Consider the following 12,197-nt stretch of genomic DNA (forward strand, 5'->3'; position numbering starts at 1 on the left):
ATTTGTATTTAAGACAGTTATTGGTGTCAAGTTTCTTAGTCAATTTGTTTTTCATTTGTTTCCTCTGTTTCTCAATCTTCTGTTTCCCTTACCTTTCTTTGAGTTAGTTGAACAATTTTTCAAAATTCCATTTTGATTTATTTTATAGTTAAAAATTTTTTAATGTTTTTACTTATATCTGAGAGAGAGAGAGAGAGAGAGACAGCATGAGCAGGGGAGGGTCAGAGAAAGAGGGAGACACAGAATCTGAAGCAGGCTCCAGGCTCTGAGCTAGCTGTTAGCACAGAGCCCAAGGCGGGGCTCGAACCCATGAACCGTGAGATCGTGACCTGAGCTGAAGCTGGAAGCTCAACTGACTGAGCCACCCAGGTGCCCCTTAACAAATTGCTTCATACAGTTTCACTAGTGGTTGCTGTAGGTATTTCGAATCCATCTGTAACTTATCAGTCTCCTTGAATTGATGTTTTTCCACTTCAAGTGAAGTGTAAACAGTCCCTTACCCTTCCTCAATTAAAAAATATAACTGTCTTCAGTATTGAGCACCACATTACCTGGTGTTATAATTGTTGCTTCAGACACCAAGTATGATTTAAGAAACTCATGAGAGGAGTGCCTCCATGACTCAGTTGGCTAAGCATCTGACTCAAGTCATGATCTCATGGTTTCTGAGTTCAAACCCCACATCAGGCTCTGCACGGACAGGGCAGAGCTTGCTTGGGATTCTCTTTCTCCCCCTTTCTCTCTGCCCCTCCCCCACTCGGTCCCGCTGTCTCAAAATAAATAAACATTTTAAAAATGAAAAAAAAGACTCATGAGAAGGACAGCTATTATTTTATCCCCATTTTTATTCATTTTGGTGCTCTTTTTTTCTTTTTTGAAGTTCCACATCTCCATCTGTTATCACTTCCTTTTTATTTAGAGAACTTTATTTTGTGATTCTTTAAGGTTGGGTTTGCTAGTCACAAATTCTTGGTTTTTCTTCACTTAGGAGTATCCTTATTTTCTCACAGTTCCAAAAGGATATTTTTGCTGGGTATAGAATTTGCTGTTGACAGTTCTTTTCTAGTAGCATTCAAAAATGTTGCGTCACTTCCTTCCCTCCTCCATGATTTCAAACGAGAAGCCCATGGCCATTCAGATGGACCCTCTGTGAGTCCTACTTCTCTTCTCTCTGGCTGCTTTCAAAAGTTTTCCTTTTTCTTCAGTTTTCAGAAGTTTAGTTATGATGTGTCCTGACGAGCATTTCTTTGATTAATCCTGCTTGGGGTTTTGCTCAGCTTCCCCAGTCCATAGATGCCCTGCTTTCGCCAAATTTGGGAAGTTTCCAGCCTCATTTCCGAGAGTACTTCTTCAGTCCTACACTGACTCCTCCCCTTCCAGGGCTCCGATAACACAAAGATTGGCTCTTGCGTCGTCAGTACGCAAGTTCCTGAAACTCTTTTTTTTTCCTGTCTGCTTTCTCTGTTGCTCAGATTCAATGGATTCCATTGATCAGCCATCACCGCTCTCCTGTGAAGCGGTCCAGTGAGTTTTTGATTTAGACCTTTGTGTTTTTTAGTTCTATATTTTCCTTTTAAAAAAAAACTTCTATTTCTTTGCTGAGATGTTCCCTTTTCCATTTGTTCCCAAGCATCCTTATGACGACCGCTTTAACATGTTAAGTCAGATCATTCTGACCTCTGATTCATCTTTGTAGTGGCATCTCTTGATTGTCTTTTCATTCCATTTGAAATCTCTGGTTCTTGGCATGACAAAGGGTTTTCAACTGTATTCTGGTTATTATGGATATTATGCAACCCTGGTTCCTAATTAAGCCTCTTTATTAGCAGACCATCCCCTGCTGAGATGCAGCATGATGGGGTGGGTCCAGCTGGGCGGTATTCTCAGTTTCCCTCTGGGCCTGCTGACATCATCCCAGCAGCAGGAGATCACAGCCCACTCAGACTCCTTGGAGGGGCAGGGGAAGTTCAGTGCCCCCTCTGGTAAGATGGGGCACAGATGTGCATGAAGTTGTCTCTGAGTTAGCTCCCCAGTGGGCCTCACGGTCAGCGTGGTTAGGAGACAGAGGAAGCAGAGTCACTCTCCCAGACTTGCATAACCTGCTTCTCTCTTACTGCCACTGGGTGGGGTAGAGGCGTAGCTCTCTGCTGGGCCCTGCTGACCTGAGGGATAGGGGCTATGTGGAGCGGTGGCTAGTCCCACCTTGCACCCCCTCCATAAGTCTTGTGGCTGTCAGGTGGGTTTGGAGGCTCGGCGTACTACTGCCAGGGCACTATCTTGGGGAGAATCAGAGCACTGTCTGGTTCCCCCAGGCCGGCTTCTGGAGGGTCAGCTCCCCGCTCAGCCTGCCCACACCACCCAGGTATTCAGAGGGGCACTGCATGCTTCTGCTAGGGAGGGGGACAGAAGAGTAGGTTCTGCTCAGTTCTGCCCACATCACTGCCCTTCGCTCCCTTGGTGGGGGTGGAAGGCCCTCTCCCTGCCCAGTGGGTGGCGTGGTTCTCCAGCTGCTGCTGCTTGACTTGACTAGATTAGGTCTGGACAAAGGTTTTCTTGGTTAGCCACCCCCCCTCGCCCCCCGGCCCTGTGGCTGGAGGGAGCAGACTTATCTTGGAGGGCTTTTTGCCTGCGCCTATTGGTGGCTCTACTGGGAAGCTTCTAGGGACGTTTATCTGGGAGTTATGGGAGGCAACGAGGCAATCAGGAGCTCCCCGTGTCCTTCCTCCATTCCTGTGGCTCTCTGGCCATCTGCCTCCTCATTTCCCCCCTTCAGAGCCCTTCTATGCTTATCGATTGTGTTATGTCCGAGATTTCCCAGGTGCAAGAAAGAGGACTTAGGGGAAATGGGATCACTGCATCCTGAAGAGAATCCTTTATATTATATATAACGTAGCCTTTCACATCCATTTTGGAAAGCACTCCATAGGCATTGGAAAAGAAAGTGCATTCTTCAAAAACAAAGTAAACTTCAAATCCACTAAGGACATATTACTAATGGCATTGGTCAAGTTCTTTCTGTTTCTCTGATTTAGAGTTGTTCTTAAAATATTCCATTACTATTTGTGGCAATATATACTCATATCTCTAATGATTTTAATGGCATTTTGCGGCAGCATGATTTGATGTCGGCAAGCTCATTACTATTTAGTCTTTATTGTGAGTATAAAATGACCTTCTGGATGTTGCTGCCAATGAATTCTGTACTTTTTAGAATGATGTTTTGACTCCTGTATTCTTAGACCATTCTTTTAACCATTCTAGTTCATTCTATTTCTCTTTTATGATTACATTTTTTCTTCATTGACATCTGAGAATTTTTCTCTCTTATGAGGAGTTTTACTCCAACTTCATTTAGTGTTAGGACTGATAATTTGGGGATGGCCTCTGGCAACTTGTTATTATCTTGTTTTTATGATCTTGTTTTTAATAAATGGCCTCTGGCATCTTTTATTCTCTGCAGTGGAATCTGGGGGAAGAGGTTTGAGCTTTCCTATCTTCCCCAAATCCCTCAGTTTCTACAATCTCACCACGGTTGTGAATCATGATGGGATTAAGGAGGCCGAGTGCTTCCTTCTCTAGAGAGACCGAGTGACTAAAGACTGGCTTGTCATTCATACTTTTCTAAGGAATTTGCTCTGATTTTAACCCTGTCATCTGGGGGTAGTTAGGTGCCAGGACCATGACTCTGGCCCATTATAAAAGGAGTGAATTCAGGATATAGTGGTTCTTATTGTCCTTGATCAAAGTGATGTTAGTAAACTCATTACTTACGTGGCTCTCATTACCCTTTCTTGCAGGTAAGGATTTTAACTATTCAAGCTCGGAATTTGTTGATGGATTTTTAAAATATGGATTTAATACCATTCTCAGTAAAAGCTTGGGAAGTGAGCGAGAAGTGCCAGATACCAGAGATAAAAGGTAGGTTTCTCCTTTTTTTTTTTTTTAAATTGAGGTATAATTGAAATATAAGATGATATTCATTTCAAGTATGCAATGTAATTATTTGATATTTTTATATATTGCAAAATAATCACACAATAAGGCTAGTTAACACTGGCCGCCATACATACCTATAAAAAATGTTTGCATGGGTGATGAGGACTCTTAAGATCTACTCTGTCTTCTACTTTCAAATATGCAGCATAGTATTATTACCTATAGTTACCATGTGGACATTATATACCCAAAGTGCATTTATTTTATAATGGAGCTTTGTTTCGCCACCCTCCCCCCACCTTTTCCTCTGGAAACCACCAGTCTGTTCTCTGTATTTATGAGCTTAGGCTTGGGATATTTGCTTGGTTGTTTGTTTTTTAGATTCCATATATAAATGGGATCATATAGTACTTAACTTTCTCTGAATTATTTCATTTAGTGTAACACCCTCAAGGTCCATCCATGTTCTTGCAAATGACAAGCTTTCATTCTTTTTTATGTCGAATAACATTCCATTGTGTATATGATATTGCATCTTCTGTTTTCATTCACCCACTGATGGACAGTTAGGTTGTTTCTGCGTCTTGGTTACTGTAAATATTGCTGCAGTGAACTTGGGGTGCTATCTCTTTATGAGTTAGTGTTTCCATTTTCTTCAGGTAAATACCCACAGGTGAAATTGTTGGATCATACATTAACTTTCTGTTTAATTTTTTGAGGAACTTCCATATTGTTTTCCATTTCCATTGGCTGCACCAATGTCCATTCCCACCAACAGTGCATAAAGGTTTGCTTTCTCTACATCTTCTTCAACATTTGTTGTTTCTTGTCTTATAATAGCCATTCTAGCAGGTATGAGATGATATCTCATTGTGGTTTTGATTCACATTTCCCGATTACTAGTGACACTGAGTAACTTTTCAGGTACCTGTTGGCCATCTTATAACTTTGGAAAAATATCTATTCAGATCTTCTGCTCATTTTTTAATTGAACTGTTTGTTTGGTATTGAGTTTTATGAATTCTTTATATATTTTAGATGTTAACCCCTTACCTGGTATATGATTTTCTCTCGTGCAGTAGGTTGCCTTTTCCTTTTGTGGATAATTTTGTTTCCTCTTCAGGAGCTTCTTAACTTGATCTAGTTCCTCTTATTTATTTATTCTTTTGTCGTCTTTGCTCTTGGAGACAGATCCAAAAAATCATCACCAAGATTGATGTCAAGAAACTTACTGCCTCTGTTTTCTTCTAGGATCTTTATGGTTTCAGGCCTTACATTCAAGTCTTTAATCTATTTCAAGTTAATTTCTGTGTGTGGTATAAGAGAGTGGTCCAGTTTCATTCTTTTGCATGTGATTATCAATATTTATTGAATAGACTGTCCTTTCCCCATTGGATAGTCCTGGCTTTTTTGTTACAGTTGATTAATCATAAAAGCATGATTTTATTTCTGAGCACTCTATTCTGTTACATTGATCTATGTGTCTCTTTCTATGCCAATGCCAAACTGTTTTCATTACTACAGCTTTGCAATAGAGTTTGAAATCAGAGAGTGTGATGCCTCCAGCTTTGTTCTTGTTTCTTCAAATTGCTTTGCCTCTTAGTGTCTCCTGTAGTTTCATACAAATGTGAGGATTCTTTGTTTTATTTCTATGAAAAATGCCATTGGAATTTTGATATGGATTGCATTGAATCTGTGGATTGCTTTGGGTAGTAAGGACATCTTAACAGTGTCAAATATCTTTCATTTGTTTGTGTCTTCTTTAATTTCTTTTATTAATGTCTTTTAGTTTTCACTGCACAAGTCTAAAAATAAATACATTTTAAGTTTTTAAATAAACAGTTACTAACCAGATTTAAATTTTGGCATATGAGAATCTTGTAAGATAGGTTCCTGTTTGGGGTACTTGGAGTCAGATAATTCAAGAGCCTATTTCAAAATTCTTGGATTGAGAATACCTTCCCTATTCGCACTAAAAGTGTTCTAGGTGATCACAAGAATTGCATCTCCCACATGATAAGATATTTTTATTAAATTACCAGTAAGGACATTTAGCCAAAGGGATATTTATTTTTCTTTCTTTTTAATTTTTTAATGTTCATTTATTTATTTTGAGAGTGAGAGAGCAAGAGCAAGAGAGGAGGGGACGAGCAGAGAAAGAAGGGGGGGGAGAGAGAGAGAGAGAGAGAGAGAGAGAGAGAGAATCTCAAGTAGACTCCACGCTGTCAGCCCGGAGCCCAATGCGGGGTTCGATCTCACAAACGATGAGATCACAACCTGAGCTGAAATCAGGAGTGGGATGTTCAAATGACTGAGCCACCCAGGCACCACTAGAGAGAGATTGCCCAAAGAGAGAACTGAACTTGGAAATTTCAGTATTCAGAATATTAACTTATTTAATAGGAGATCCGGTTATGTACAAAGTATACTTCTGGGTTTAAAATAAATTTTAACTACTAAGAATAGTTGCTACTATTGGAGTCCAAGCAGGTTTTCAGCCATTCTTGTGTTAATCTTATCATTCCCCTACATGGGATTTCCATTTCAGCTTTGCCTTAAAGTCCTCATGATTATTTTCACTAACTATTGAAGTATTTGATACAGATCTTTGAAGGGTCCATTTTTATATTGCTTGGTCTTCTGATTTACTTTTTATCTTTTAACTTTTCAATTTGGAAATAATTTCAGACTTACAAAAAAATCTCTCAGAGAATTCCTGTGTAACCTTTTCTTAGATTCCCCAAGGGTTAGCATCTCCCATCCCCTCAGAACCAGAACACTGAACAAAACCAGGAAATTAACAATACCATTAGCTAATCTACAGACATGATTCAAATATTTACAGCTGCCCCACTAGGGTCCTTTTCCTGGAAGGATCCAACCCAAGACCCCAGTAAGAAACATTTAGGTCAGAAAAGACCACAGCAATATTTATCAGTTAATTTTGGAGAAACTCATACACACAGGGGCCTAAAGGTCCTGGTCAGACATAGTCTCAGGTTTCTCTGCTCGCATGGTCTATCCTCCATTTATCCACAACTTTTCTCAAATGATATGCCCAGGACTGAATTCACGATAGAGATGGCCCTAAGTAGCATGAGCTCCCCCTGAACCATCAATCATGTCCTTCATATTACCCTTCCATCACCCCGTACCCTACTCTCTCTCACCTCCTTCCTCTTTGAGGACTTGATGGTCTTCCTAGAATTTAAGCTTGTCCATCATTTTCCTCCTCGTGTCTGTGAAGCCACATGCAGGACATGGTTCTGCCCTCTTCCCAGCCCCTCAGCCTCTGCCCCTTCCCTGTTCTCACTCCCTGGAGCATGATGTCAGCCTCTACCTGGCAGGCGCATCTTCATCCAGTCTTGGGTAGAAACGTTGACGAGGCAAGACCCTCTTCTTCCGTGGAGCTATCTGGCCCATGAATATGCTGAGGGTCTGTGCTGGGTACCTGGAGGGTTGCCCACCCTGTGCCCCCTTTCCTGGTGTTTCCTGCCTCGTTCCCCTGTCCACAAGTTGCGGTGGGAATAGTGGCTTTCTATCTTCACCCCATGCCCTGGCCACAGTCTGTTAGCCCAGGGATGGGCACCTGCGTTGGGCTGGGCCAGTGGATCCTTACCTGTGCATTTTTGAGAAAGAGAAAGTCTTACCAGTTTCTCCATGGGTGGTGAAGTTGGCCCCATTTCCCACTCCATGGAATAAAGAAGTGCAAACGAGTCAGGTTGCAGAGAGAGGATGAGGCTCCTGTAATGACTTTGATGTAATACTTACTCTCTGCCAAGCGCTGTTCTGAGCATTTGACGTATCAATTCGTTGAACCCTCACAATCTATGAGGAAGGCTGATATTGCTATAGTTACTATTATTCCCAGGTGTAAAGACAAGAGTAGAAATGAACAGAGTGTCCAAGAGGCTTTCAAGCTTCTGGCCCCAGTCATTCTTGATGACTGCACGCTTGTCACTAAGTCCTGTGGGACATTCGGGTCCCCTTCCAATATACTTCCCTTTCTTTTGCTTAAGCTAGCACTGTGGGTTTGTCATTTACAACCAAACTGTTTCAAAATACAACCAAGTAATGCAGCAATTCAAACACTGATTAACAGCTAATAACTAATATTACTAGAATTAAGCTTCTATTTTTCTCTCCTATACACAAAAATAATAACACACTTTTGTCAAATCCCTGGAAGAAATCCAATTACTCTATATCTACTGTCTTGCTTTGTTGCGACAAACTGGAGCACCAGATTTTCGTTGAAGATAGTGCAATGAGGTTAATTTGAGCTTTTCACTGTGTATAAGTGTATTAATACACTCTTATAATAGGAACCAAAATACAAGATAATTCACATTTATACTGTGTTCAGAATAGGAATTAAAATGATCCAAGCAGATTCTCCAGGGAAGGATGGAGCAATTATTGCTGACATAAAGAAGGGAGGGTGACTTAGGGGCAGCTGGGTGGCTCAGTCGGTTAAGCGTCCCACTTTGGCTTGGGTCATGATCTCACAGTTTGTGAGTTCGAGCCCTGCATTGGGGTCTATGCTGACAGCTCAGAGCCTGGAGCCTGGAGTCTGCTTTGGACTCTGTGTCTCCCTCTCTGTCCCTCCCCTGATCACTCGCGCTCTCTTTCTCTCTCTCTCAAAAATAAATAAATGGAATGCCTGGGTGGCTCAATCAGTTGAGTGTCTGACTTCGGCTCAGGTCATGATCTCGAAGTTTGTGAGTTTGAGCCCCACGTCGGGCTCTGTGCTGACAGCTCAGAGCCTGGAGCCTGCTTCAGATTCTGTGTCTTCATTGCTCTCTGCCCCTCCCCCACTCACACTGTCTCTCAAAAATAAATGTTAATTTAAAAAATAAATATTAAAACTTTTAAAAGAGAAAATATTAGAATAGCATAAGAAATTTAAAAAGTTTTTGTATTTTAATTTTGGTGTCTTCAAATGTACTATCACCTAATTATTGTAATCGTCCGTTATGGGAATAAAGAGGAAAAATGCAAGTCACGGTGCTTCATTTTCTTCCTCTTACTTGTCCTGGCAGGTGTTTTCAAAACCACTACCCAACCAACCTACCTACTGCCAGTGTTGTCATTTGTTTCCACAACGAGGAGTTTCACGCCTTGCTTCGGACCGTGTTCAGTGTCATAAACCTCACCCCACACCACTTCCTTGAAGAAATTATTTTGATAGATGACCTGAGCGACTCTGGTAAGACAGAACTCTGTCCATCCATGTCAGGTGCCCTCAAGGCGATCTCAGGTGGCCTTGTGTCGTTTTACCCATTTTACATGTGATGGGTGTGGAGGCGGGCGCTGTTGGTGCACCGGTGGGGATGGGAGAGCCAGTCCCTGCCCTGCAGTGTTGGACTCACGGGTGATTAGTGCTTCCAGGAGGCAAATATCAGAGGACCAGCCTGGTCTTCAGAGGTCATGGAGGCTGTTCAGGAAGAAGTATCAGCTAAACCCATGTCTGAGGGGTGAGTTGGGGTTACCTAGATGGAGAGGAGGGGAAAAAGGTTTTAGGCAGTGGAAATAGTGTTGTCAAGGCCCAGCAGTAACATGGTGAGTTTGGACTAGTTCTGTGCTTTCTGTACTTTATGTGTGAGTATAGCATCGGGAAGAGGTGTGGACATACAACCAGAACCATAAAAAGGCAAGACCGCTCACGAAGGACCCTGTTTGAATTTTCTCCGGAAAAATGGAGTCAAGCCAGGCTTAATGCAGGGAAGACACAGGACCTAAATCCTTCTCACGAAAGAATTCTAATCTGACCAATTACAGTCAAGAGCACATTCCTCCCTGTGCATTGGTTTTAAAGAGTTGTGATATGAATACAAAATCTGATTCGTTGTCTGTTTCACAGCTTAATTATAAACCTGAGGCAAGCCGAGAGAACCCAGACTAGTGACGAGCTTGGAGTCTACAAGTCCCTGGAGGCGTCCTTTTCCCATGGAAGCAAATTCTCAGTATTAGATAGGTTTCCTACCTAAGAGTTAACCTAATCCACTGCGAATCTGACTCCCTGCAGGCTGGGAAAGATAAAAGGAGAGAGAGTATAGGGAGATGAATAGCCAGGGGTAGAAAAGAGAATGTTCCAGAAGATTGACCTGTGAGGAAGTGACTCCAGGGGTGTCAAACTGAAGATTACTCGAGCTAATGTCAGGTGTGTTTAGGAATTTCACACACTGGCCAGGCACTGCCGTGTATGACGTTATTTCTACAGGAGCCACTGTTTATTTCTACTATGTGCACAGGAGGGGATGTGCAGAGATGGTCAGATTCCTTATCTGATCAGTAGCACTAAACACCATATTGGGCCACATCCTGAGCAAGAAGTCCCCAAAGCCATCAGCAAGGGATGGGGTTTGGGGGGAGCTCTTCTGCTAAACTATGGATTTTAAAAAGTTCTTTATGTTTATTATTTATTTTTGAGAGACAGACAGACTGAGTGCAAACAGGGAAGGGGTAGAGAGAGAGGGAGACACAAATCTGAAGCAGACTCGAGGCTCTGAGCCATCAGCACAGAGCCCGATGTGGGGCTTGAACCCATGAACCACGAGATGATGACCTGAGTTGAACTCAGATACTTAACCGACTGAGCCACGCAGGCACGCTAGACTGCGGATTTTTAACTTCTCACCCAGAAGGACAAGTGTCCTGCTATGAAGATACAGTTCCAGGGTGACCACAGGATACCTCTCCAAGCCTTTCAGAACTTTGCCATCAGTCCAAAGACACATGGTGACCACTCACACATTCTTTAGGCCCCTGCGGAATCGTCACCAATGCCCCAGATCTGGGCATGCCAGACCAAGGCCTCTACTTCTCCTTGATCCATATTCCACCAGGGAGGTTAGCGTTTGAGCCACACAGAAGCTCAAACAGAGGAAACACGGGAAACAGGGTGCTCTGTATTCTGCTGGGGCTCAGGATTCACACCTTCCTGCTTTAATTCACAACGATCTCGCATGGGCGGTAGGAGAACTATTTGAACCACAGCTTGTCTTTCCCAGCTGATACCCATGGGTACTACTGATGGACTCCTTGGGAAGCAGGGGACAGGGGTCCGTTGAGTTACATAAGAGGCGTGCCCAGAGCTGACCAGCTGCTACCCATCTTTCTCACAGTCCTGGGCCCTCTTGACCACAAGCCAACAACATGAGCATCTTCTAGAGAACCCAAGCCCTCCATGTCATGGCAGCAATTACTGCTGCCAGAACAGCCTTGATTTTCCCCCTAGGTCAGGCTCACAGGGTTCCTCCGTGTCTTCCATGTTAGAGACGTGTTTGCAGACTTTCGGGCTGAGATGCAGCTCACCTCTCACCCCCACAAGTGCAGCCATGCAGTCTGAGCGGGGACCCTGGCATTCTTCCTAAAGACAAGAAGGAGATGCCTCCTTCTGCTAAGATTACAATGAAATCTGCTTCCATTGATCCTCAGCCTCCTGATGCAGGTTCATAAGACGTCTGAGGCGCCTGAGCCCAGCCTCCTCAGTCATCACAATTAACCTCCAAATATTGAGGAATCATTGAGCCCCAGGCTCGAGGCTGCAGGATAAATTTCTTCCTCTCACTGTGGTACCATGGACAGCCCTCCTCACTGAGCCAGGAGCCGATACTCGAGGGGTTGGACAGTGCGTCTAAGAGTCACTGTCAAGTTTAGAAACATAGAAATGCTGATGCATAGGAGCACATGTATCCCAATGTTCATAGCAGCACTCTCCACAATAGCTAAAACATGGAAAGAGCCTAAGTGTCCATCAACAGATGAATGGATCAAGAAGATGTGGTTTATCTATACCATGGAATACTACATGGCAATGAGAAAGAATGAAATCTGGCCATGTGTAGCAACATGGATGGACCTTGAGGGTGTTATGCTGAGCGAAGTAAGTCAGGCAGAGAAGGACAAATATCATATGTTTGCATGTATAGGAGGATTAGGAGGAACTTAACGGAGGACCGTGGGGGAGAAGAAGGGAGGAAATGGTGGGGGAAAGGGAGAGAGGCAAACCATGAGAGACTCCTGAATGCTGAGAACAAACTGAGGACTCCTGGGTGTTGGGGGGAAGGGGGGAGATGGGTATGGAGGAGGGCACTTGTGGGGATGAGTACTGGGTGTTATATGGAAACCAACTTGACAATAAACTATTTGTAAGAAAAAAAAAGAAAGAAAAGAAAGAAAGAAACACAGTGGTTAGTGAGAAAGTCAGATTGCTCCAAAACGCCACGACTCACACTTTTTCTATTAAATTTTTAACA

General features: G+C 43.0%; 1 protein-coding gene across 4 annotated transcripts in view; it reads left to right on the forward strand.

Annotated features, from left to right (window-relative positions):
- The window catches only part of GALNTL5 (polypeptide N-acetylgalactosaminyltransferase like 5), a 61,898-nt gene that overhangs the window by 11,003 nt on the left and 38,698 nt on the right, over nucleotides 1-12,197 (forward strand). For all 4 annotated transcript variants that reach the window (XM_039230692.1, XM_039230690.1, XM_039230691.1 and 1 more), the window contains exons 3-4: nucleotides 3,798-3,918; nucleotides 8,979-9,145. In XM_039230692.1, the coding sequence (XP_039086623.1) occupies nucleotides 3,798-3,918; nucleotides 8,979-9,145 (288 nt within the window). The remainder of the gene's footprint in view (nucleotides 1-3,797; nucleotides 3,919-8,978; nucleotides 9,146-12,197) is intronic.

Source organism: Hyaena hyaena, unplaced genomic scaffold, assembly GCF_003009895.1.
Source record: "Hyaena hyaena isolate Hyena2069 unplaced genomic scaffold, ASM300989v1 scaffold_50, whole genome shotgun sequence".
Taxonomy (NCBI): Eukaryota; Metazoa; Chordata; class Mammalia; order Carnivora; family Hyaenidae; genus Hyaena; species Hyaena hyaena.